The sequence below is a fragment of the Strongylocentrotus purpuratus genome, unplaced genomic scaffold (genome assembly GCF_000002235.5).
Source record: "Strongylocentrotus purpuratus isolate Spur 01 unplaced genomic scaffold, Spur_5.0 spur5_scaffold_12, whole genome shotgun sequence".
Classification (NCBI taxonomy): domain Eukaryota; kingdom Metazoa; phylum Echinodermata; class Echinoidea; order Camarodonta; family Strongylocentrotidae; genus Strongylocentrotus; species Strongylocentrotus purpuratus.
Window position 1 is genome coordinate 14,496,635 of NW_022145597.1, and position 27,180 is coordinate 14,523,814.

The 27,180-nt window shown below is 38.5% G+C and overlaps 1 protein-coding gene across 4 annotated transcripts; it reads left to right on the forward strand.

Annotated features, from left to right (window-relative positions):
* Positions 1-207: 207 nt before the first annotated feature.
* On the forward strand, positions 208-26,777 carry LOC762935 (cholinesterase 2). Of its 4 annotated transcripts, none has more exons than XM_030981887.1 (4): positions 208-336; positions 17,848-19,402; positions 21,054-21,241; positions 22,175-26,777. In XM_030981887.1, the coding sequence occupies exons 2-4, from the start codon at positions 17,880-17,882 to the stop codon at positions 22,303-22,305; spliced, it is 1,842 nt and encodes a 613-aa protein (XP_030837747.1). In that variant the 5' UTR covers positions 208-336; positions 17,848-17,879; the 3' UTR covers positions 22,306-26,777. The 4 variants fall into 4 exon arrangements, with proteins under 4 accessions (XP_030837747.1, XP_003724697.1, XP_011666591.1 ...); XM_003724649.3 differs by lacking the exon at positions 208-336 and adding an exon at positions 10,005-10,362; XM_011668289.2 differs by lacking the exon at positions 208-336 and adding an exon at positions 10,005-10,329.
* The last annotated feature ends 403 nt before the right edge of the window (positions 26,778-27,180 follow it).

Genomic DNA, 27,180 nt, shown 5'->3' on the forward strand with positions numbered 1-27,180 from the left:
TCTTTGTACTCAACACCCACCCCTTGAGCAAGAGGCCCTGGATCCTCCACTGACAAAAACATTGAGGGGGGGGGGGGGGGTTAACCCCACTCCCCCCGCGTATGTCGGTTCATGCTAAAAGCTGACAACTAGATACCCGCGCAAAAGGTATTGCGTGTAGTCCGCACTATTAAACTTTAGTTATTTCTAGATCACTTTGTATCGGATGCGATACGTGACTCTGTCTAATACTGTGATCAGAAGAAGAGACTGTTGTGAAAAGTTCCAGAGCTTCCGTGAACATTCTGTTTTCCCTGTCTGCATGGTTTTCGTAGCATGTTCATCATTGTAAAAGAGGTAAGCCTTTTAGAAGAACTTAATCAAACTGTTGTCAGTTGTGATGCATTTACGATACTGATGTATTTGAGCTGATCTGCGTTGATTTTGGAAGATATTTTGATACTTGCTTATTTTGTTTCAAAAGTGTGTCAGGGGTCTTTCGAAGTAGAAACCTGTGTTGTTGATGTTAAATAAATCATTCAGATGTTTTTTCTCCCCTCATTAGACCTTGCCTAATACTCACTTTAAAATTACGTAAAATGTAATTATACTGATCTGTAACGTTGTAAATATGATTGAAAAGTACAACGCTGGCATTGAGCATCGCATACATAGTGTTGCAGCATCGTTACGCGATTAGGGGATGTGGCCCCTATATGGCGTGGCGCCTAAACCCGGTTACACGTACATGTATGTGTTGTAGAAAGCTTGGTTATTATCAAGCTTTGTCCTGTTCGTCGAATGATTTGAAGGTTGACTGTATAGTTACAAGCTTTAGTGCAAGGTGCGAAAGAGGGGAGGGAGGTCGAGAGAGAAGCTAGGAGAGATGAGAAATAGAGAAAAGAAGAACGAGAAAGGACGGCAGTGAGTTAGGGGGGGGGGGGGGGGGGGGGGAGAGAACGATAGAATGGGGTTATGCCAAACAGTATTTCTTTTTATTTTCTGTGTACTCACAAATAAAAACCGTTTAAACCTTGCAGAATCCGTTTAATGGCATATAATTTTGAGTTTTAGTTTCTGTTCCCTCTGTCAACTTCAAAATAGATAAGCGATTAAACAATGCTCGAGAGCAAGACATGTAATTTTCCAAGTTGAGTCGGATAAGTATTGCTCGCAGACGACAAATCGACCGGCCCTGAAGCAAAATTATTGAGCGGCAAGTGGGGGGAACACTCCCCGTGGCCAGTCCACCCCTGCTACCTGACCGACCGTTGAGGCCTCCTCATCAAATGTTGCATATCTAAACAGAATGAAACATCCAAGTCCCATCGAAATCGTGATGTACCTTTAAAGGGATCCGGTAACTTTGTCTTAGATCCTTTAAAAAAAATCCTTGATTTAGCTCATGATGCTGCAATGATAATTATGAACCTTTAGGTCAGTCAGGAACCCCATGACTTTTACAAGCCGATTACCTGTCTGATTATCAAGATATTAATGATTGGAATTACAAATTTTGAAAACCGTTCGCCGAACGGTTTTTATAACACTACAGTCTATTGGGGAAAACGAGTATGGTAAAACCGGTCACTCAAAGATTTTTACTTTTTTGAGGAACTTCTTGATCATTTTGAAGCGCGATATTTTTAGGGCTTCAATATTACACCATATCACAGACACTGGTAACATGTGGGACCGTGTACCTCAGATTTAACATTGTTAAACGATCCCTTTAAGACTATGGTAAGCAAATCATGCCCCTGAAATGTCTCGAAACAGATGTAAAATTAGAGGAAAAATACCCCCAAAATTGTGATATTTAGATAATGTTTTCTTCTTCAATAATGAACTATACAAAAATGAAAATTTTGTAGAACTGTGACCCCGAATTGCACATCCTTTGAATAGCCAATGCCAGGAATGGTGAAAGCAACTAGTGGCATGAACACTCTGCCATAGGTCAAGCCCAACTTGAGTCAATCTTCGTCTTTGTGAAACCCCGCTGGTCTTACCAATTCGTCCATCGTTCTTTGGGGCTCAGGTTTCATATCTCTCTATTCTACACAAATAATGAAATTGTGTCACAGAATGAAAAAACGACAAAAATAGAACAGGAATTGAAGAATCCATTAATATGTTGAGATGATTTGGACAGAATTAGGGTAGTTTTATGGAATCAGGAGGTTGTCATTTGACACTAAATATATCAATTGACCCACTTAAAATCTTGACTAAAGTTTATTATATTGTTGTTAATACCTATTCTATAGGTTTTAACTATCTGAGGTGATTTTAAGAATAACCATTGTAGTGAAGTTTAAAAAGGGGGCTGGCCCGGTTCTTTTAATTTTTTTTAAATACACGGTCTGCGTATGAATGGCGTTTAATGTATATGCTACGGCCACGTACATTGTAAATGGGGGTCAATACTAAAGAAAAACTCTTTTAAAAGTTATGTCTTTATTCAACATAACAAAACGTTTCATTTACTGACGATAGACAGGTTTTTTTTTTTTTGACTGCTGTTTTTTTAATATTTATTCAATCTTTGTTTCAGGGGTCACGGTACTCAATACCAAAAAGGTGTAGTGGATACGTATGTCTTTAAAGATAAGGAACCATTGACCTGAGATAAGTGCAAATATGGAAGAAATAATTTTTGATTATCATGCTGTCATTGGCTGATTGCACACTTCTTTGTTAAGTAAAATTCTGCTGTCTCATGAACTTGTTATTGTTAACAAACGTGAAAAGGAGTTTCTGTTCTATGACTGATTGCTATCTCAATTCAATTCAATATAAGTTAGAGTGGGATTGTTTTTGAGCTGCTGATATGCACTTTTGTGCAAAAGTTGTCTAAGGGTAGGTAGTATAACTGTTGGAACAGTTAAACTCTAGTTTTATTTACATTTCCCGTTTGACCGCCCACCATTAACCATGAACAACCTCAAGGTTAAGCCGATATTACGGACCTATAGGCAGGATAGAAACCGGAGGGTGTGTGTGTTGGGGGCGGGGGCGGGCTGCTGGGAATGCCACAGTTTTTAGGGGGTAGAGCGCATTACCCAATAAGTTCGATGATGTTGGGGAGGGGGGGGGGGTCGGAAGGGGTGTTGAGGTGCTGCCAGCGAATTTCGGAGAGGCAAGGTAGCCCCAAAAAGGGCGTTTATATGATACAAATTTCTAATACGATCGCAAAGACTTTCGAAAAATTAGCTCAAGGGAACTGTCACTACCTTATTGTAGAACTCATTGAAGACATTTTTTATTTAATATTTAATCGTCATAGTTATTTTTGCACATTTCAGTAAGTGTCGTTCAAGGTTATTGAAATTGCATTAAGTTGTTTCTTAGAAAGTCTTTCAGATCCTCTTTTTTTCACCCTCTTATTTCTCTCTCTTTTTTCTTTCTTTTGCTTGTTAAAGATGAAGTTGAGCTCTGGTCATGTGCTTGCATTGTGAAAGAAACGGTGTGGAATCGACCAGAAAAGGTTGATCATCTAGCATATAAGAATTTGTGTGTGTTACAAGGTTCTGGAATCATCAAAATGATACAAAATTGGGCCAAGTCTTGGTAAAGTTACAAACAATGTACACAGAAAGATGTATATGGGACTACACGAACACGTGGCGTAAAAAACCTCCCCCCCCCCGAGTTTTACGATGTTACATGACATATTCAGAAAATGAAGGCATTTGAAGAGCCATGCTTTTCAGGGAACATGTCTTATCTGATGTTCTTCCACACTTGCATAATAAGAATGATAAAGTTCACAAATTAATTTTCACCTCTTCCCAGAACTGAACCTTCTCTTTAAAGAATTTTAGTGTACTCCTCACCACTCCTAGTGTAAACGTTGCTCCTAGATTCCTTGTCAATTGATTAATTGTTTGTATGATTAGGGACTTCTGTTCGGGTATTCGTATCTTTCGCTACACCATTGTCAACAAATATTCTTAATGCAAAAACATTGGTTCTTTCAGTTCAATTGAAACTTTCAATTTCTATTTTCATCACTGGATCTATAGATGTTTATCATTTTTGTATACACATTTTTGAGATACAGTTCACCGTTGACTGTTTTCATATTTTTGTTTTTTTGCAATAAATTCTTTATTTGGTCAATACAGCATTAGAAACATATTCATAACAAAGGAAAATATACATATGACAATAGTAAAACAAATCTTGGTCGTCTTGAATTTGGACTGGCTGATGTGAATATAATATGAGCCGTTGAGGGGGCAAAGAGTGCCACGCCAAGGCACCCCACAGTGGTACCTTGTCGCGAACACAACAGTGTGGTTGACCTGATGTGGGCGTGTATCTTCCAAACTACAGCGTTTGTCCAAAACGAGATGCATATATCATGATAAACTTCACGACAATTTTGGGGCTCTATGCAGCTTTTGCTACAGTTTAAACTCACATTGATATATTTACAGATTGATACATGTAGATAATGTTCAAACTTCAATACAAGTTTTCCTCCTTTTCCCGAAATTGGGATTTTTGTGGGTTGGCCCGCTTTGCCTCTCAGCATGTCATGGCTCATTGCAACTTCTCAACTTGTCCAAGTACCTGATTGATGTGTTTATTCAAAAGCCCTTGATAATTCCGTATGTTATTCATATCAAAGGTCCTTGTTCAAATAGATGAGTACACATTATTTTCAATCAACCGAATCCCTGAGAATCACCGTCGAGACAGAAGCTGTTTGTTTAATTGCTCAGGCTAAATTTGTTTTTTATCTGTTTTTTTTCTTTTATCGGCAACCGTGGAGGCGTGACGGTCCACATTCTAGTGTTTCGCAATTGTTTGTACATATATAAAATATAATATATTGAAAAATGAATGAGTCCTTCAAGGGTGGTTAAGAGTGCAAATGTTATTTTCATTCACCCCCGCCCCCATATCAGTCTTTTCATGGGCAGTTGATAAACTGGAAAAGAGCTAAAAGCTCTGGTTCATAGTGCCCCCAAAAGATCCGAAGTGTATTCAGCGATTCCTCCAAAGTTTTGGGGAAAAAATGCTACATAATAGTATTTCGTGTATGTACGTGTGTTCTGAGTCCGAAACTGTAAAAGACAGAGAGAGAGAAAGAGAGAGACAGACAGAGAGACAGAGAGAGAAAGAGAGAGAGAGAGAGAGAGAGAAAGAGAGAGGGGGGAGGGGGGGGGGGGGGGGGCTTACTCCGTGCATAGTTTCGTTAATTTGTTCTTTTTGTTCAACATTTATTTACTTTTCTTATTTCTCTCACTTCGCTAATCCCAACATAATACATGCTGTAAGCATCACTTTGGCGCAAGTCGATTTTTGCACTCTCGCAAACAATGCCTCCTGTTCATCCAAGCGTGAACACATACCACACAAAAATGACACCAAATGACGGTTAAAATTGGGATAACACACTCTTTCATTAGATGTATAATAATTTACTGTTCATAGATGATTTTTAAAATAATTAGCAATTTTCTAGGTGTAAACTTTTGTTTTACTCACACGGTATAAGCCATCTCAGAATCAATCCTTCCGGTCTAAAACTATTACTTATCCCGTTTTCTTCGTTTTGTCCATCAGGCTGTCATCGCGTATTTACTATCTTTTACCAGACCGTGACGTTTTAATCCGCCCAAAAACGTAACTACTCAAAGTTTAGGATCATCCGTGATTTAACAACAAACCGTGACGTGGCATGTCAACAATTTAAGTAATATCCCTCTAAAGATCATTTAGGTATTAAACTGTTTACGATACAAAGGTATATGGAGGATTGCTTAAATTCGTTTAAGCTGTATCAGTGTGTACCGGAGTCAAACCAACTAGAAATATTAACTGAATCGTGTATGACGTTAATATAATGTAAATGCCCATTAATGCCCCATAATGTTTGGATATAGCCGGTGTAAGTTTAATCAGCTCATCGTATCCTTGGAATACCTCTAGACCCCCTAATTCTGACAACTTATTTGAGGTTTGCTCTAGACCGAAAGCCCGGGAGACTGTCAACGTCGCTCTCTTGGACCCTGAGTGTTCACGCGCCCAACAGCCTGCCGGAACGACAGCCTTCGAATACGACCCCATCATTGTCGGTCTAATTGACCCTGTGACAACTTTTTGCACGAACAGCACGACTCACTTTAGCGACGGTAATCGAGACCAAAAGCTGACACGATATACCGACAATTCTATCTTTCCTCGGGTATTTATTTGTTTTGTTCGTCTCGTTGGCCGTCAGTCTTGGGGTCTTTTTGGAACTTTGTTTTTTCTATACTTTCTTATGTTTTTCTTATATATTTCATTTTGTTGACGGTCTCGTCGGCTTTCGGTTTAGGGAACCCTTTGTCAATACCGGTCTCGTGTGCTGTCGTTTTTTTTTCCGGTAAGATCCCGGACGAACGGTAACCGATTGTACGTTAAATTCAAGGACCTATAGAAGAATTTGAGTTGCATAAAGTACAGGTAACCCCCCATTCTAGACAGGGATTGTATGCTCACAAATAATCCACAAAATCATCCCTTGAAATCGGCATTTTGAGACTTTTCAAGGACGATTTGAAATCGTGACAAAAAAAAGAATGTACAGTCATTTCAGCATTCATGCAAATGGTTTGAATACATCTATGCCGACTCTCGATTTCGCCTTAAGCCCCTGAAGTCCCTTTAAATCGAGAGAGATTCTAAAGAGTTTGAGTAAATGTGTTTCCCATACTGAGTTGAACTTTGTACTAAAACCTACCATATCGTGGCGAATGTAGGATTTTGAAATAGAGGGTAACGCCCAACTTTATCCGTGTGGGCTTTAGAAGTTGGAAGGGGGAGGGGGAGCGTCCCCCTCTAACCCCTCGGATACACCACGTAACTGCTACGTTTGCAGTAAGGCTCCTCTTTTACATATCAAAATCAATGAACGTTACTCATCTGTAACAGTATCTATGGCAAAATTAATTTTAGTATATAAACTACCAACACACCCCTTTTCACAATGACTATCTGAAATAATTACTACATGACTTGTATGGGTTGTATGCATTGTTCAATTCGTACACCAATATGTGAACATATTTATTCTATCATATATTCTTCGGAACTGATATTCAAAGAATACGAAAGCTCACATATTACCAGAACTCTTTTCTTTTTAAAGTTGGCGATGAAGGACATGTAGAGAATACAAACGATTTTGAAGTGTTTCTTCGGTTACTCTTTCAGCTCCCCGCCAATACGGTGGTTGACAAATTATGTTTTTCAAATCATATTTGTTCAGGTACATGCATATATTGGAACTGTACAACTAAATGGCCGCAGGGCATTTATGGTACCTGGGGGTTGTTTCACAAAGACTGAGATCGACTTCAAGTTGGACTTAACTATGGCAGGCCATTCATGCCACTAGCTCCTCTAACCATTCCTGGCATTCGTTTCTCAAGGGACGTACAATTTGTGGTCGCAAATCTACAGAATATACCTCTTTTTGATAGTTCATTATTGAAGGGAAACATATTATCTAAAGATCATAATTGAGAGACTAATAGTGAGAGCAACCAGTGGCATGAATGGCCTGCCATAGTTAAGTCCAACTTAAAGTCGATCTTAGTCTTTGTGTAACAGCCCCAGGTCTATTTTCTCTCCCTCCTATTGTCAACCATATCAAAGCCATCTGTGAAAGACAAGAATATATTGAATATGTTGAACGTGAGTCATGGCACCGCCAGTCATCATTAAACAAATTATAATAACATGATTACAATTGTTATAACAACACAATCATATTATAAATTGTGTTGTTATAACAATTTCAATATTTTAATGCTTAATATCCGCAGGGAAGAGATTTCTATTAATCCAATCAGTAGCTTTTATCTGTATTGTTAGATTTATAAGAGTTTATTGATATACATCAATATTGCGTTGAGATGAAAGCATTGCAGTGCACAAGTCGTAATACCTCGACATTTCTAAACCATAAGGTAAATGAGGTTTTATTTGACTCGAAAGTAAGTATGAAACTGTGTGATTAATTTTTGTCTTCTTCAATATACCAGAACTGTTTCAACTTTAAAATGAGCATATTTATGTTGGATTGTATTCATTTGTAATTGTTATGTGTTCATGTAGAGGGCACCATCGAAAACCAAATCATCTGACGGTGCCACCCTTTTTAAATATGAGTGATAAATAAACATTTGTTTTCACTTTCTGATTTCATTATACGACTTAGGTCCGTTTCCATGATATTCTGAATTGTCCCGACCTATATGTTTATACTTAATCTGTGTTCTGACGTTTATATATGTTTAATCATTAAAAATCAGCTTGAACTTTGTGACATTTCTCTGTCAATATAATGATGTCAATATGGCATTTGATTGATTGATTGAAATGGTACTTGTTATTAAAAATGTTTTTTAGCTAGACAGCTAACTTAAGTGGTTTCTACATACATCATGCAAAGCGATGCAAGGTAAAACAAAAACCAATGAATTTAGATATTATACACTTATAATTTACAAACGGATCATACCCGATTTGTAGCAAATATAAACATAGAAATGCACAAAAAAGTAAGGGAGGGGAGAGAGATATGGAAATAAAAATAGAGAGAGAGAGAGGGAGAGAGAGATGGAGAGAGAGAGAGAGAGAGAGAGAAAGCGAATTTTAGTCGGAGAGAAAAGGAAAGAAGGAACATAAGGTAAAAAGGGATAGGAATTATAAATAAAGGAAGAGAATGATAAAACTGATTACTAGACAGGAGGGGATACAAAGAAAAGGTGAGAGGGCGAGAGAAATGACGAGTGGCATGAGATAGTGAGGGAAAGAGAGAAAGAATAAGGTAGAGAAAAAAACAGGAGAAGATAGAAATTAAACTATAAATATAGATATAGATAGTTTTGTAGAAGTATAGTTCACATGGTTCTGGGGATCCCGATGTAGATTAAAACTGAAGTGTGATCTCACATACTGACATGTCGGGTTGCGTGTCGGGTATTTCTCCTACTAATATCTTGGATCGATATTTAGCATGATTCTGCACCTCAAGTGACCCGTCCCCATACCCTTCGGTCAGAGGCGTGGCGTGAGTACATCCAGTAAGGGGCTATTGGCCTGGGAGGGGGGGGGGGGGCGTCTTTTTTACCTGGACAATAAAATGTGGGGGTAGTGGGGGATGGATGTGAATATGGGGGAGGGGTGCGTACCCTCGTGCCTACTCCTTTGCTACACCACTGCCTTAGGTAAAGAGTGCATACCGATAGTAAACCTGTGGAATGTAGGGCATGTAGGGCGATTGGTTGTGATCGTCGGGGTGTAAAACTTCGGCAAACTGTGTATTATATGGCCCTCTACGGTAAAATATACAAAACTACTTTTCGATCGAAGACTGATTCTTTGGGAGCGTACAGAACTTAAGCTTGGATAAGTTAGTACATAGTATAAGTGTGATTAATTTGAAAATAATATAATCTTTGAAATTCTAAAAGTATGCCAAACTACAACGTTTCAGTGCTGGAGGCATATCCGATTATGCGTTGCATGTTTGGTTGATCTATTTCATTACATTACAACATCTAGTATCGGTGGAAGAAAACATACTACTGATTTTGCCTCTTTATAAACCACATACAAGAGTGAAATAGGGGTGTATACGGTTGAAACAGGATTCGGGAATGCAGAGCAATACTCAATTTAACTATTTAGCTTCTAACTATCATGGTGCTAGCTATCATTAAACCATGGTACATGTATCTTAACTTTGGAAATATAGGAACCAAGATAAACACTTTAATATTGCTCAAATTGACCAATGGTACTCTTCCTGTTTCTGTAATCTAATCCTCTTTCCCTTTCCCCTTTGACCAAAAGAACCGAAAGGCCAGCACTAAGCCCTTCACCGATAAACCGCGGGCTAAATGTGTCACTTTATGGATTGTTCCTATCCAACTGTTCCTCCTTCTCTTCTGCTTCAAAAGCCCTTGAAGCGGTTCCTTCGTTCAACAAAGCGACGTTAAAACCTCAAACGATGCGATCGAGCGTTTCAAGAACCAATCCGTCTTTTGTGCAGTTACGTAGACCGTTTCGTACCGTTATGTACTCTCTCAGAACACTGTCGTCCCAAAGAGTTCGTCAGCGTCTAAGTCCTCCCGACGACTCCATCTTGCCTTTATTTCTCTGATTGGACAAGGAGTAGGTGTTTATGAGCTTCATTAGTCTTCATTAACTATTCGTCGGCGACACTTTTTAGAGAGAGAGAGAGAGAGAGAGAGAGAGAGTTCAAGTGAAAGTTGGAACACCGCCCTTGCTCGTTTTGAACTTTGGGTGGCTCTTGGAGTTGTTGTAACCCCGTCGTTTCGGGTGAGTCAATCGCTGGAGTGCTGGTGGATCGAGGTAAGAGGTTGCAGTGAGGTAACATATCATGCTGTGCCTTATGATAAAAAACAGAGCGACTTTTTGCCTCTTAACATGCCGCGCGTGTACAGCCATCAATGTGTTAACTCAGCTCCATCAGCACATTGCTGTTCTGTTTTTTTAAATCCCCATACTTGCACGAACATTAATACGCTGTCATTGTTTATTATCGTGTGTATGCGTTCACTGTTAGCTGCCTGCTGGAGATTTTACGCTTTTACGACAATCGGTGGGAAACATGTTTGTGAATTAATGTGTTTCATTGGATACACGAAGTATTTTTGATCAATTTGACAACGAGAGTAAAACAAGTTGGAGAAATGATGAAAGTGTTGCTTAATACTTGATATTTTAGGTGAGTTTGCTCTATGAATTTTTTGTTTGTTACCGACCGTTGTTTACTTCAAGTTTTTAGTGCCATTTTCTTGACGAAATTGATTCAAGGACTTTGGATGCTAATAGGGGTTCGAAAATGCATTGAAACAAATAAACATCTGTAACTTCGTGTATCCCCTTCAAATCTTATTGACTATAGACTTTATTATAGATCATAATTATGAATACAACTGATCAAACTTCATCAGCAAATGGAATTAACTATAGTTGCACGATTACAATAATCAACGCACATACACGGCGTATGCTTCGACGATTTCCCCAGGCTTGAAGCCTATTTTAATTTTCTCACTTATCAATTTTTAGCAGAAAGTATCCTGTTCAAGTTTTCGTGGCCTCTCACGTTTAATTTCATTGGCTGTGATTATAATCTGAAGTGACCAAGGATGGGACACAAAATAAACAGTTACAATTGTAAAACCTTTGTAAACGTAGGTCGTGTCAACTAAATGGAATACCTCAGTGAATGAATGAATGAATTGTAGATATTTTGATTAATGTTTAGGTATAAAGGTAGAGAACAATTTAGCTTTTCATGCCTGGTTATAAGGCCTTCGATCAATAACACCCCCACATTCCACATCCACAGGGCTTAAATTGTTTTCAATGTCGTTTAGAATCGCAAAGCTTTAAAGTGCTACTTTGATGTACGCCTGATCGAGAGAGAGACGGAGACGGTAGAAATAAAGGGTAGACAAATATTTTTTTGTAAGAAGAGGGGGACATGGAGGGAGGGACAAAACCCGTAATTAGAGATGGGGAAGGGGGTGGGGGCCCTAATGGACATCCGAATCGGCTTACGCATGAGGCAGGTACAGTGTAACACCTAAATATACGAAAAATGAAAATAAACAGGAAAATGCTGGAAGTGATACGACGGGATAATGAAAGAACGAGAGAAACATATAAATATATAAATTAAGTAATTACACGTTACGTTTAGACCCACTCCTTTCTGTCGTTGCATTTGTAACGCTGAATCGGCGGGTGCTGTCTGATATGTTTATACAACGCATTACACCGAATGATGCATTATGGAGGTGTACATTTATGTATTCAGGTAAGACAATTACCAGGTATACATAATTCATTGAGGCTTACAGAGTGTCTCGACTGAGGACCACTTGCATAGGTGACTCGAATTGTAACCTTTCATGGGGCCCGTCCACACTAGGCAACAATAGGGACTTTTAGATTTGCACGTCGACATAGTGGACTGCTACGTGTGACGTCCTTTTAAGGCACTGTGACCTCCTTTTAAGGCGTTGCCAGTGCCTTAAAAGGACGTCACACGTAGCAATCCACTATGTCGACGTGCAAATCTAAATGTCCCTATGGTAATACCCCAATCACACCAACGGCCGAGACCGACACCATAGGACCCTGTCTTATAGACAGTTGCGATTGGTCGCAACTTATTTGCGATTGATGTCAATCGTCGCTATGTACAAATGGGATAGGAGACTCACTGTAAACTTGCGATTGATTGATAGACTTGCGATTGATTCGGATCAATCGTTGTCGAAGCAGACAAAAGAAGTAGCACATTTGCTAAACAGCTTTCACCGCATGTTCATATTGTAAAGTGGCCTACCGTGCATTTTAGTTTTCATTGAATGCTTGCATTCACATATATTATGGACGTATGGTCACCAGAAATTATCCTGGAGTACGATAATAAGGAGAAAGAGTGATAGAGAGAGAGAGAGAGAGAGAGGGGGAAGGGTAATTTCAGTACCTCATTGTATTGTCTGTATAGACTATCTTTGGATTATGTAATACATTATTCTAACGTCCATACATCTCAAAAGGTGACATACATGCAAGGCTATCGAAGTTATGTTGAATTTTGAAAGTCTTTGTGATCTGTCTTTGTCGGCAATCTAGTGAAAGCAAACTGATAAATATGTCTTGACAAGGACTAACAGGAAGGTTGTTGAGTTCTGTTACCTCTGTCAAAGAAAAAAACGATTCGTGAGCTTTCAAATTGTGTATGTCAGTTTGGAAACATATAATAGTAGAAATTCCCCTAAGAAGCCTTTACCCTCAAATGCGATCATGTTAAAAAAATATTTAGAAATAGCTGAAGATTTTTGGACCAAACGTTCATGACACACCTGTGCATGTAGTCCCATTTACCCGTTTACATGAGCAGTCGTGATTAACATAAATAACAAGTCAATTTCTTCTCATTTTGTGTACTCCAAAACCTCATTGCTTACAATAACTTTCATGTTGTATAACCAAACTTCATCATGCAGTTGTACCAAGACAATATATTTTACAATGTAATGGCATAACCAGCGTCACCAGTACTCAATTTGTCTTCATCCTCTTAAAATTAAAAATTGTTTACATGTTCAGAGGAGTCTGACATGTTTATTTGTAACTCGATTGTTTATCTAACGATGACACTGACATTTGAAGCATTTTAAACTGGTTAGAAAATGTATTATTTCCGGCTCTGTGTATATAGTTATATCATAACGAACAATCGTTATCCACCTGGCATTTTTGCGCCTGTTTGAGAGGCCCTATTAATTAGCTGCGAATTGGTCAGTTCCGAAATGATTAAGACCATTGTTACTGCTCTCCTTTTTAGTTACTGGACATTGTCACGATTGTGTAGACAGCATGGTTCTCATTGCGTGGGAGTAATAGGGTGTATTGGTAAACATGGTAGTGGCTCTCGTACAAGAGGTCCCAGGTTCGATTTTTGTTTGGTGCTTAGACGAGGTGTTGACCAGTCCCAGCCTCTACCGTTCTAGTGGATGAACCTCCAGGCACCGCCCCTACAACCACCCTTTATGGGTTCCCTTCTTACGTGTGAATCCCTGTAAACATATTTTCCCACAGTCGGGCTTCCGTATTTACGCTGTGAACAATAGGGACACCGTGGTACAATACCTCGGTCTTAGGAAGCCAATCAATGAGAGCCTCTTAATGAAAACGCGAAGAGATGGACTTCATTCAGCAACCGTCTTCTCTGGCCCTTTCTCTATCCGCTGAGAAATCGATCTTAAGTATTGTAGCCGAGTGAGAGCCGTAACCTCCTTTTTTGGTGACTGTATTCAAAAGGTTATCTCATTAATATTCTCTCACCTACATAATGGAACCGACTGAACAGTAAATAAGATGTGTATTCTAAACGTTAGGCTTCAGCTATAACATACATTAAAAAAAGTAAAATAAACAAAAAGCATTTGAAACTTACAGTTAGTACAATGTAAGTTCAAGGAAATATAGCTTTCACTTTTTGCAGCCATGTTATACACTAAGGGCAATTTTTTTTCTTCGAAGTATTGCATTTTGCAATTAAACTCTTTACTGTTGTCCTATTTGCTAACAGATAAATCGAACAGGCTATCATGTCAATATAGACGAATCCAGTGTCAATATTAAGATGTGTTGATGAATTGTTTTCTGTACACTATAGTGTAGGTTGGATTCATAAGAAAATCATATTTCTTATCATAATGGTATGGGTGCCATGCTCCCTCCCTCATCTAAACCCACTGTCTACTGAATCCTGGTGGTCCCTGTTTTAAGCCTACGGAAATTCGAAATGTCAGTAGTCAACCGGTTAAGAGACGCACTCGTAAAAGTCTTATTTGTTTTCCAACAGATGAGCAGTTCTGAGCACCCCTATTATTACATCTGGGGGGGGGGGGGGTTTCTCAAAGATCCTAAGTCAAACTTAACGTTACGTTGGATTAAAACATTATGGAGCGCCATTTGTAGCCTTAAAATAAAATATATTCAAAAGCAAATATTCAAGTATTTTAGACTTTACATAATTTCCACATTAAGCACATGAAATTTCGTTGATGATAGAAAATATGAATGATTTGAATCAACATTTTATGCCTTTCAAAATAACTTTTACAAACAATTTCATAGATGCTAACGGCTTTCCATAAATGTTAAGTCCAACTGAGAGATAAGTTCAACTTAGGATCTTTGTGAAACACCCCCTTGGTCTGTTCTGAAATGCATTGAAACCCGCCAATCTTATAATGCTTGCTGGAACGAGGATGAAGCCCCTGAAATGACTTCAAGAGACTTAGGGGGTCTTTCCTCTACATCCTGCAAATTCGTTATCATTCTCCTTTCATGTTATTTGCAAAATAATGTCGAACGCCATACTTACTACAAGTTCGCAGCAATGTCTGCACATTTAATTCTATTCGGGGACTATTTAATAGGTCATGTAATAAAAGTTAATGCATAAATGTTTGATAAGTGCCATGTAACACATTATTTCATTCACATAATTGTGAATAATTATATTTCAATAGTAAGAATACCACTTGCATACATGTACCTTACGTGTTGTTAGGTTGGACATGAGATAATGTTTGAATAATGAAATAATTTGTAATATGGCACTTATCAAAGATTCATGCATTAAATATATATTTTTTAGTGTCTCGCTTTGCTGTAGCGAAGAGCTAAGATGTATTTATGTGATGTTAGAATGTGAAAAGCTGGTATTGACGCACACTATACTGCTGGATTTTGAAGGGAGTTATTGAAACCTTACATGTTCATCCACGAAATGTCTTCTCTGAACTGCTCGAGGACACTAGAAGAATGGGACAAAGGTACCCAATCCTACATTGTTTATTTGAGGAAACATACACTAAAGTGGGGGTGTATCTTAGTTTCATCCATCCTGAAAACATAATGAAACAAAAAGGCAAACAAACACATAAAACTAAACATACAAACAACTAACCAAACAAACAATTATCCATGTTTCCTGGGATCAAGAAGCCTTATTTTTGTTGATCTCATCCTTTTATCGTAATAACCAGTCGGCAAAATGAATTCACCTTGTTATTCTAGGAATATGGAGAATATGTATAAAATATAAAGAGAAGAATTGCTTTCTATGGCTACCAATTGTTGTGTTTTTGAATGAATGCTCAATGTAGCATTACAATTTTACAATTGTTTTGTATTGAACATAGAGTGTACATGCATATGAGTTGTGATTGAAGCTCAGTATGTTGTGCATGATATTTCTCTTCATATGCATATGGTTTCATATGCAGACTACTGATATCTCACAGAAGTAAACCAATGTCATCTTTCTTCTCACGAAACAAAACGACTATTTAACAACTATAACTAAGCCTCCACTATCGCCAAGTTTCCCAATGCCAAACGAAGCTTCTCAAAGTTCGAGGCGACCGAAAAGCGCGCCATTTTCCCTCTATACACTTCATGAATAGTTGGACAGTTGGACCACTAGTAATTACTGCAATTGTGTCCTAATCTAATCCACGCCTCTAGTCTATTATCAAACCCGAGAGGTACAATTTACCGTTCACAATGCACCCCTTTCGGTCCCTTAGTCCACCCCTTCTAAGCGTCGCCGACGACGTAAACCCTCTCCCTGCCGAAAGCCACAGGTGCCGTTAACGTCATGCAACGTATCGGGACCTACGGTACTGAGATGGTTTATGGGAAGCGTGAATGAAGCCAGTCAATAGTACACGGTAGTATTCGATTGAAAGATAGGTTAAAGTGTCCATCCTAAGTGGGTAGTTAGCTCTTAAGAAGATCTGTGGTGTCAGGATTTAAGGAGATTAAAGGAAATTAGACAATACTAGAAAACGCTAACGTTTCTTTCCTTTAAGAATAATGTTCTAATCATATCGAGTGGGCATTGCCTATTCACAGTTGGGCTTCTGATCACTTCGGTTTTTCAGCTCAGCATCTCGTATAGGATATACCCGTAACAGGCCTTGAAAGGATGGGAACGTATGATTTGGTGTGTCGCTTGTTATAACCTGGCTGCGAAGACAACATAAACATAGTTTGCTTTTACGTAAGCAATCAGGAACCTACAGCTGATCGTTTTAATTTCTTATGATTTAAAAAAAAATGTGTATAATACAGTACAAAATCTGATCGTTAGCACTTCGGTCCGAGCAAAATCTCTTGAAGTACCCGTAGCAGTACCTGAAACGATGGGAATGTACGATTTCTTTTAATTTAAATTTTGTAAATATTTGTTTAACCTCACTGCCAATACAACATACGTATGCTCTTACATATTCGATCAGGGACCTACAGCTGATACTTATCATCATTTCATATGAACGATATGGGCCCTGTTTCATAAAACTTATTATCAATAACAAATGCTAAATTTCTATGACAAATTTGCTCCCAGCCAATCAAATGCCATGATTTCAGTAGCTTATAACAGTTATTGTAACTTGACTTTGATACCAAGTTTTATGAAACAGGGCCCTGGTCACTAGCACTTCGGTCCAAACAGAATGGATCTTGAAGCCCAAGGTACTTGTGATTGCGGAAGTACCCCATGAAAGAGTCCCCTTCCTGGGGTTGATGCAGTGGATACTGGATTCTAGGGAACTGTCAAGTCTTTTTTTCTTTTGGAGTGAAAGGACACCCACCAGCAGCCCCAGCGAAAACAGTATCTACCAACTACATGTCTAAACATTACGATTTTTCTGACATGATTAAGATCACGATGTTAATGATGCTATATTTAGTAATCAACATTGCATGTTGATTACTAAATATTTGCTAAGCATGCAGCTAACACCGTCCCTTCTCGATATCTGGACCTTAGTGTACATGGACCTTGTGTTGAAAATCAAAGAACAGATGGCGTATATGATTAATTGTTTTAAAAGAAAAAAAAAAAAACAGTCAGATTGAGATCAGTTAAAGGCAGACAGTACTATTTGTAGTACCTTAACCTCGCATTTAAGTGTCTTTCTTATCCTCTCCTAGAAAAATACAATAAAAACTGAGTATATTTGATGGTAGTACATGTACTTTATTGATAGTAAGTAGTGTTTGTAATTCCTAACCATCATTATTGACGTTCTTATCCTTTCCTCGAAAAATACATTAAAAACTGCATACATTTGATGGTGGTATGTTTTCAGAGACTGAGAGCGCAGGGAAGATCCACCGAACTACTATTTTTTTTTATCTTTAGTTTTTTTTTCGTCTGAAAGAGTTAATACGGCAGAGAAATTATTGCGTTTTTTTCTTCTCTCTTTTGTATTTCTCTTTTTGCAGGTGTATGCATCCCATAATTCCATCCCATCGCCATGATTCCTGACGTATTTCTCATTATTCTATTGCTCGTGATCGGGCTTGCGTCCGCTACGGACATCCCACGTGACCTCAAGGTCAACACCAATGTTGGCGAGGTCTTAGGGAAGAGACTCACGACCGTTGCTGTCGGTGCTCCGAACAGACAGGTGGACGCTTTCCTGGGGATTCCTTACGCCGAACCACCTGTGGATGATCTCCGATTCAAAGCTCCCGTAGCCAAGCGACCGTTTGATCACACATTAAACGCCACATACTATGGCTACGGGTGCTTTCATTTCCCCGATGAGACTTTCCCCGGTTTCAGGGGATCGGAGATGTGGAACTCACCAGTTAGATTAAGTGAGGACTGTTTAAATTTGAATGTGTGGACGCCTTACCCAAGGCCGCAGGCAGCCACTGTCATGATCTGGATTTATGGTGGTAGCTTTCTGTCCGGTGTTTCGTCATTAGACGTGTACGATGGTCAATACCTAGCTGCTGAACAGAATGTGGTGGTGGTGTCCATGAACTACCGCTTGGGAGCTTTGGGATTCTTAGCGATGGGACAAGACAGTTCACCTGGGAACCAAGGTCTAATGGACCAAACTCTGGCCATGCGGTGGGTGCAGGATAACATCCACGAGTTTGGAGGCGACCCTAACCAAGTGACCATCTTCGGAGAGAGCGCCGGTGCCGCCAGTGTATCTCTACACTTGCTGTCCCCAATCAGTCGCAATCTTTTTCAACGAGCTATCATGCAGAGTTCTGCTGCCACGGCGCCTTGGGCCACCGTCGACCACGATGAGGGGTTGAGGAGAGGCAAGCTCTTAGCGGAGAAATTACAATGCAGTGAAGGTAATAATGGCGTTGAGCTAACCATTCCGCAGATGGTAGACTGTATTAGAACAAGGGAGGTCACCCAAATCCTCTTGAAGCAGTTTGAAATCACAGATGGCTTCTGCGAGTTCCCTTTCCCACCGGTCGTAGATGGCACATTTATAACAGAAACCCCACGGACATCGCTAGAAAGGCGATCCTTTAAGGACGGAGAAATCATGTTGGGTAGCAATTTAAACGAGGCATACTTCTTCATCATATATGAAGTACCAGGCTTCGACAAGGACAGCGAGAGCTTGCTCAACAGAGATCAGTTTTACGACGCTCTGCAGTACTCCTTTCCGAGGGTCAACAGCTTTGGTCAAGATGCCATCGCTTTCCAATATACCGAGTGGCTGGCTCCTCACGATCCCGTTAAACTGCGAGACGGTGTGGACTTCGCTGCCGGTGATTACCTCTTCGCGTGCTCCACCTACGACTTCGCCTACTCCTATGCCTCCGCTAACAACAAGGTTTATTACTACAGATTCCTCGAGAGGGACTCCACAAGCCCCTGGCCAGATTGGATGGGGGTTCTTCACGGTGATGAGATTCTTTATATCTTTGGAATGCCTCTGATCGCAGAGCGGAATTACACCGATATCGAAGTGGCGCTTAGTCGAAAAATGATGACCTACTGGGCCAATTTTGCCAAAACTGGGTAAGTCTTGCCTCTATGTGCTTCGGTATGGGGGTAATTAGATGTTCCCTTGTAGTTTTATAGAGATCCATTAAATTTTGAAATAATTAGCAATTCTCCAAGTACTTTAATAATATATATATATATATTTTTTTTTTTAAATTGATATATATATATTATTTTTGCTTCTCACATTTCTTCTTCTTTTCTTCTTCTACTTCTTCTTCTTCTTCTTCTTCTTCTTTTCCCCTTCTTCATCTTCTTCTTTTTGTGCCCCTAATACCAATACTACTACTTTCGCTCTTTTTATTACCATTATCATTACTATTATTATTGTTACATGTATTATGTTCATGATTAATTTACTTGTCATGAAATTTGGAGGACATATGTGATGATCATTAATATAAAATGCAAGGACATAATCCATGCCACAGTTTTGGCAACTCTGGTGGAGATAAGTACAATGATAGGAGAGAATACACACACACGCACAAATTCACACACAAAACCCACACACACTTTATATAGTCGAACGTGCCTTAGTGGGCACCTTTATATAGCGGTCACCTATAATGTCTCCTTCTAATATGAAGCAGTTTTCTGGTTTCCTTTGGGTGGACTTTATAAACAGGTTTCACCAGTGGCGTACGCAGGATTTTTTTCAAGGGGGGGTTTTAAAATCAAAGGGGGGGGGGGGGTTTCCAAAAAAACATACATAAAACATAAACATAAAAAAAACTCGAGTGGGGGGGGGGGGTTAACCCCAAAACCACCCCCCTGCGTACGCGCCTGGGTTTCACTATATACATCTACTGCACTCCGGCTAGGCAAGTTATCACGAGAAATAAATGAGTTTTTGCCCATGTCCACACCAAGTCTGGATCCGCCACTCATCCCCAAGGATATAACCTTTCCATTGACTCAGTGATTATACAAGAACGGAGGCAAGAAATTCACTCTATTCCCTTCGTAATTGGGGAAGTCCTATGCGTGTTCACGTACCTTGTATTCTGGATTGAATACGAGAATTACCTTCCATTATTGGGCCAGCGAGGGCTTCAACACTCAAACAATAACAGCTTTAAGATATAGACTTTGTGGTCGAAAAGAAGAGGTATACGATCATCCGCTGTAACCTAGGGAATACAACCCTTGAGGACTGAAAAGTTGTTAGCGGAATCCTTATAAATATTTTAAAAGCCCCAACATTTTTATTCCATCCATTTGAAAAATGCACAGAGAGCCCAAATACAAACATTAGTCTATATCATCATGGGAAACAAGATGACCAAAACGTGTTAACAATTATTTTGAACAAATGGATATGTGCAGTAAACACATCCCAAGTCTTGCAATTGATGCTGAAATTAATAATACTGCTATTCAAAGAAAAGTTATAATGGGGTTTACATGGTTATTAACTACTTACAATCGTCAGGTATTCTAGAAACCTTTGATGTAGTCGGTAACGTATATAGAACAAGATACCTTTGACTTTCCCACACACAACAATCACATAGTTTCCCATTCTCATATCTGTTTTTGTTGTTTTTCCATTCCATTCCATTCCTTTCCATTCTGCGCATTCATTTTTTCGTAAAAATCAATACCAGAACTTTATTCCATCCCTTTCCTTTCTATTTCCTCTCCGTTCGTTGTCCTCTTTTAGAAACCCAAACAAGATGACGGATAGCGATCCGGATTCCGGTGAATGGCCCGAGTACACGACTAATAAGCAAAAGTATCTGGAACTGACTGAAGACCTGGCGAACAACAATCCTTCGGTGGGCAGAGGACCCAAGGCTGACAAATGCGCATTCTGGAGAGACTATTTACCAACGTTACAAACACAAACAGGTGAATATATTTTTTCATTTCAAAGTGAAATGATCATCATAGTTGCAACTTCTATAGAGGCTATCCCAGAGAGGTATCTTGTTCTTGTGAAAGTGCTGTCGGGAAAAAATTCTCCCTCTCCAAATTCCAGAAAACCCAGAAACCGCCCCTGCACCTAGGCCAGATTGTCTCGCTGTTTTATTTCACCAATTTAGAATGTGTGTTGGTTGCTGCCACATAGCTATCCGATTGGTATGTTCAATTTCGACCTACAGAGGGCAGTATAATAGAAAGAGAAAGAACCAGAATGAACTACCAAAAAAAAAATTATGCACATTAACAGAAAACTAAATCAATGTTTCATGACATGAATATATTCTTTCCACTTTTTCAGGCCTCAAATCTTCATAATTTAGACATGCCTTTGATTCTACTCATAATTTTGTTAGCATAAATATTGACAGCTGAAAGTAATTAAAATTGTCCTCTTCAGGGTCCTCGGATTTTTAAAAATATTTTTGTTTAAACATCTGAAGCATCTAAGAAACCCTTAAAGAAGGAAATAATAATTTTGTGTTTTTAACAGAACATCCTTTCAAAATGAGCAAAACTTTGTTCGTTATTTATATGCCCGAGCAATAGTTTACAAACAAACCATTATGTAGCTGACATTAAATAAATTTGATTACTTGTAAAGCGATACATGGACGGACGTGAAATTCGATTTCACACCAAAAAAAAAGAAGGAACAAAGCTTTGTCCATTTTGAAAAGGTTTACTGAGTTTCCTTTTGGTCTATATTTTGGATGTTAATATTATTCGTACTATTTATTAATTGTGCTGACTAAAGTAAATCGGTTTAGGTTGAACCACCTTCGTGAAGTCAGGACCTCTTTATATTTCCCCTTTATTTATCCACCATCTTTCTTTATCTTTTCTCTTCACGTTCTACAGGAGATATCAAAGAGACGGAAATAAAGTGGAAAGAAGAGTTCAGTAAATGGTACACAAAACACATGGTGAATTGGAAGGCAGAGTTTGCACACTACATCAATAACAAGGATGCACAATGTGATGGGCGGTGAATGAAGTCCCCCCTTTCGGACATTGTCAATCACCTGAACTCTATCAATGTTATCTCTTTCCTATATATGCCAAACAGAAATTCGTCCAGTGTGATATCAAATCGAGGTAAGATCGCGGTGAATCCAAGCGTTGATCATGAAAAAAAGAAACGAACTTACCCGGATTGCACGTGGCAAGGCATCGTCTTGCTGTCCAATCTCCATGTCAAGCACATGACCAAGACGACAAGAGACCATTGGACGCCTACAATGCTCACTATCGATCACGATATTTCTGAACGATACACCGCTTCTCGCAATGACGGAGATATGTGGGTTTGTGAGCATTCTCCGTTTTAGCGCTAAGATCTTGGCTGGTAAAGATTTCTGTGACTGTGAGTGCAGGTGGATCCATTTGTTGATTCCCAAGTTTCGAACTTTGACATTCTTCTTTCTTCCCTTTCATTTAATCCAATGGTTATGGGTTGACAACAATTACAGACATTTTCGTTTCAGAAATGGTATTGGCCGTTAAGTAATGAATCCCTCAATTTCTTCAAACTTATTTACGTATCATTAATTCACGAACGGTTCATCATAAATGCTGGGGATAAAAAACACTAATTTCCAGTCATGCCAATTAGAATATTTCACGAATAGGGGCAAAAAGCTATAGGTAGACCAATGGAGAGAGTCTGGGTGGGCCTCGTTCTTATCCACCCATTTATACGCTACCGAATTTAGTGTTAGCTGGTTTCAACGAGACTTTGACGATTTCTCGTTAGTATTTTTTGGATTTCAGCCGAGCGCCCTCTCCACTTACGTCTTCGACTTTCAGATTTTCATGTCAACCAACCAATGTCATTCTCCTGAGCATGTGCGAGAAGAAAAACGATGAAAACTGTGTTTCAACGAGATCGAAGGATGGAGGAGCAAAATGTATTCGATATTCATACTCTTATGATTTCTTTGTACAAATGGATGTGATATTTTGAGCTGCATTAGAGGGTCCTGCCTCACCATGCCAAGTTGTTAGCAATAAGGAAGTTTTACACTCGGCTCTTAGGTATGATATATGTTCACGTAACCAAAATAATGATCAAGGTTTTTTTCCTCTTTCATAATATTGACAAAAAATTATTGTGAAACATGAGTTAGGCCTACTATCTATTCTGACAAAAAAGTATGATAGAAACATTTGATTAATCCCAAATTTTGTTGGGGTTTTCGTGGAGTGGGAAAGGAAGAAATGGGTCATCATTATGTCGAATATTAAATTCCATGCCATAGTCTGTTTATGCAGGAGTGTTATTCAGGACAGTCAAACAATGACGGGGGGGGGGGGGGGTAGGAGGTACTCCTGTTCCCTCAATTTAGCCCCCAACCTGCTGCTTCGCTGGGCATGCAAGTAGACATGGATTTTTAACCAGGGTGTTTTAGGGTGACTGTTCATTTTCAGTTACTCATTACTTTTATTGGATATTAACATGAAGGGAAAATATGATGATCATCGCATATAATGTATGAATATGGAACAAATAAACATTATTGTAATAAGAATCGGGTGATGAAAACGTTTATACATGGACAATAAATTAGATTGCTATGTCAAGCATTGCTCATTTTGGGTCGATAGAGAACGTAGCGCACGAAGCGTGACGTATGACTGCGTCAGCGACTGGCGCGGCCTTTGACGCGCCCTTTGACGCGCCCTTTGACGCACCATGTCAGAGAGATGCCATACAGAAAGTGAGTGAGAAATAAACAGAGAAAGCATCGCTTTAAATGAGTAGTTTATGCACTAATTGTCTCCACAGGCTTGAATAGCGCAGGTATGGACGCAGCCTCGAAATGACGCTTCGTGTGCTTTTGAATAAAGGTACAAACATGGGAACGGGATTAAATTTATACCCTTTTTGTTGTTAAGTGTCTGAATGAAAGTGGAATAATGGGTCTTTTGCTTCCTTTTGACCTCTAAGTTGATATATCAATACTTTTCATAAAAGTTATCACATGTTGATAGTTTTACTTGTGATGTATACGTTACAGCAATAATTCTTTGATACCTTTTACTATTATTCTTATTATCGAATTGCTAAATTTTGCAATTGAATCTGTCTTGAAGACGAGTATATAGCGTGCAAAACGAAAGGTGTTTGGGTACGGTTTGTATGGGAAAATAAATTAATTGCTTTGTTTATATAAATCATTTCTTGATATCGTATTTTTTTTTTTTTACTTGAGTGTAACCATATACTTCGAACAGTTTAACAGTGCAGATGTTCTCATTATTGCTGTCGTTTTATATCATGATTATATATAAAGAACAGTTTACAAAGTTATGAATATTTTGGTGTTGTGTCTGATCTGATGATGTTTATTATTATTGTTGTTTACTTAATCATAAGAAGGTTATTTCTTTGATACAACGAACGGTATAGAGATCTCTTCTTTAGGAATGCATTTTAGAACAAACGGAACGCTGGTTAGGAGTCTAAGAATAGCATTGGCAAATTATATAGCGCCATAAGGGGGGGGGGGGGGGGGGGGGGGTCGGTGCCTAGGTAAATAGATTGGAAAGCAAAGAATTAATGCCCATCGACAATTCTTTATTCTTCTACTTGGAGCACTATTTGGTCTTTCATTTTACTCCAGCATCCAAAGCGAAATATGTCCGAAATTAACGACAGAAAATGCTGTTTATCCATCAACTTATAAAAATAGAAAAAAATATGTTAACGCAAGATCTACAAAGACTAAGGTCGACTTAAAGTTGGACTTATATATGGCAACAAATATTATCTAAAGATCATAATGGTGAGAGCAAACAGAGGTATGAACGGCCTGCCATATTTAAGTCAAACTGAAAGTCGATCTTAGTCTTTGTGAAACACTCCCCTGGTGTTATATTATAACCATGCTCTGTTTACTCTCATTCGTAGGAAATTTTTTAGATAAAGAAACATTTATATGTGTATACACTAGGAGAGTGGACCTTCGTTTAGCACGCAGTTGGTTCAGATTGCTCAGGATGTGTTTCAAAGCATTACTCCTATTTTTTTCTCAATAAACAAAAGTTTTGTTATCCATTTTTAGAGAGCTATTGCAAATCAGAGTACAGAATGTTACTTAAGACATGTGGTTATCATGTTTCTTGTTAATTGTTTAAAACACATCAAATAGGTATATGACAGACTATATGAACCGATTGATTACATTTTTGATGAATAACATCATTTGTTCCCTTCCAAACGAAAGGAGGAACAAAATTTTAAACAAGACTTAGAAAAAAGGGATATTAAGAAGATGATCGTAGTGGTTTGGAGGAGAGGAGAGGAAAAGGAAATTTAAACAAAAATGATAAAAATCAACTTTATTTTCTTATCTTTAAATTATCATATATCTTCGATGATAAATCTTTGATGTACTAGTCATGTATATTGTATTGACAATTGAATAATGCAAAGGAGGAAAGCTTAAGTGCATTCAAATAATTTTTGAAGGAATTTTAGAATTAAAAAAAAAATTCTTTGTTTAAATCGTGAAACTTTTTTCGCTTAAACCAGCTTCATCATGCTTTGATGAAAATACTATTTGTTGGTCTAGAAACGAAACAAATCAAAACAAAGCATCTGATTCCTTTCTATTTGAATACCAAATAATTTGTATATAGTTTGGGCCAGGAGAGAAAATCTAACATCTTTCGAATCGTACAGGCTTTTAAAAATTCAGTTTCAATTTTTAATCCGTAAAAGGCCTAAATATATATATATATATATGCAAGTCTGATTTGAAGTAAGATTGTGTGCCTGTTATGGCACGTTTATCACAGCTGCTTTATTTTAGAGAAATCATATTGGTTGGAAAATAAGTATAGGCTACTAGCAGAAAAGTTTATGAGGGGAGTCTCAGAGAATCTATCTGTATAAACCATGGTAACGGTATTGCCAATGTTTGGCAGTACTGCATGATATGCAGCTTGTACCAATACGGGATGGATGTATTTACGAAACGAGAGTGGTGTCATCATATTTCTATATACTATTTTTCATTCAGATTTGAATATTTATACTTATAATGCTTGAATATATGAATATTTATGAACGTCATTACCATATTTTCCATGTAACTTTGGATATACATACATAACGTGTAGAGTACCTCAAAAGTTGATTATATTTTAACGTCTGGAAAGTTGTGTATTCACGTCTTATTATCATGTCAATTTTATAGTGGAAACCACGTGACTTGTTTTACTGGATTGTGATAAACGTTAACAATTTGCTACGAATGAAAAGTGTGATTTTATACGAAAATTTACGTGTGTTTATAATGACTCTATATAGATATATATATATATAACTATAACTTAAGTAGTTAGATTGTGGTGTTTAGTGGAACTTGACAAATCATACTTACATCAATGTATTACAGTTTGTCGTAGACACGGAGTGGTATAGAATTACGGTGTTAATAAACGTCCGAACTGTATACTCCTTCTTTGCCTATCATTTCCCCCTTTTTATTCGTGAATGCATCCAACAAAATAACGAAGACAAAGAAAGAAATAGAGAGATAGAAGGTGGAGAGAATGCATTAACAAAAAAAAACAAGAGAGAGAAAGATAGAAAGAGAGAGAGAGAGAGAGAGAGAGAGAGAAAGGGGAGGGTGAGGGGGGAGGGGGAGGGGAGAGAGTGCCTGTGTGTCGGTGTGTGTGAAAGAAAGAGAATGAGACAGAACAAGAATTAGAGAAAGAGGGGGGTTATATATACATTTTTTTTTGGGGGGGGGGGAGGATGGCTTGTCCGAGATTTTTTTGGGTAGCATATACAAAGATATCCCCAAAATCTGACGACCTATATTAAACAAAAAGAAGAAGATAATTACTATGTCCTT

Bases quoted from the DNA above. Each gene is read 5' to 3' on its own strand.
- LOC762935 (XM_030981887.1), top strand. From the start codon at position 17,880: ATGATTCCTGACGTATTTCTCATTATTCTATTGCTCGTGATCGGGCTT. The intron at 19,403-21,053 runs GTAAGTCTTGCC...GTCCTCTTTTAG, and splicing joins GCCAATTTTGCCAAAACTGG to AAACCCAAACAAGATGACGG. The intron at 21,242-22,174 runs GTGAATATATTT...CACGTTCTACAG, and splicing joins AACGTTACAAACACAAACAG to GAGATATCAAAGAGACGGAA.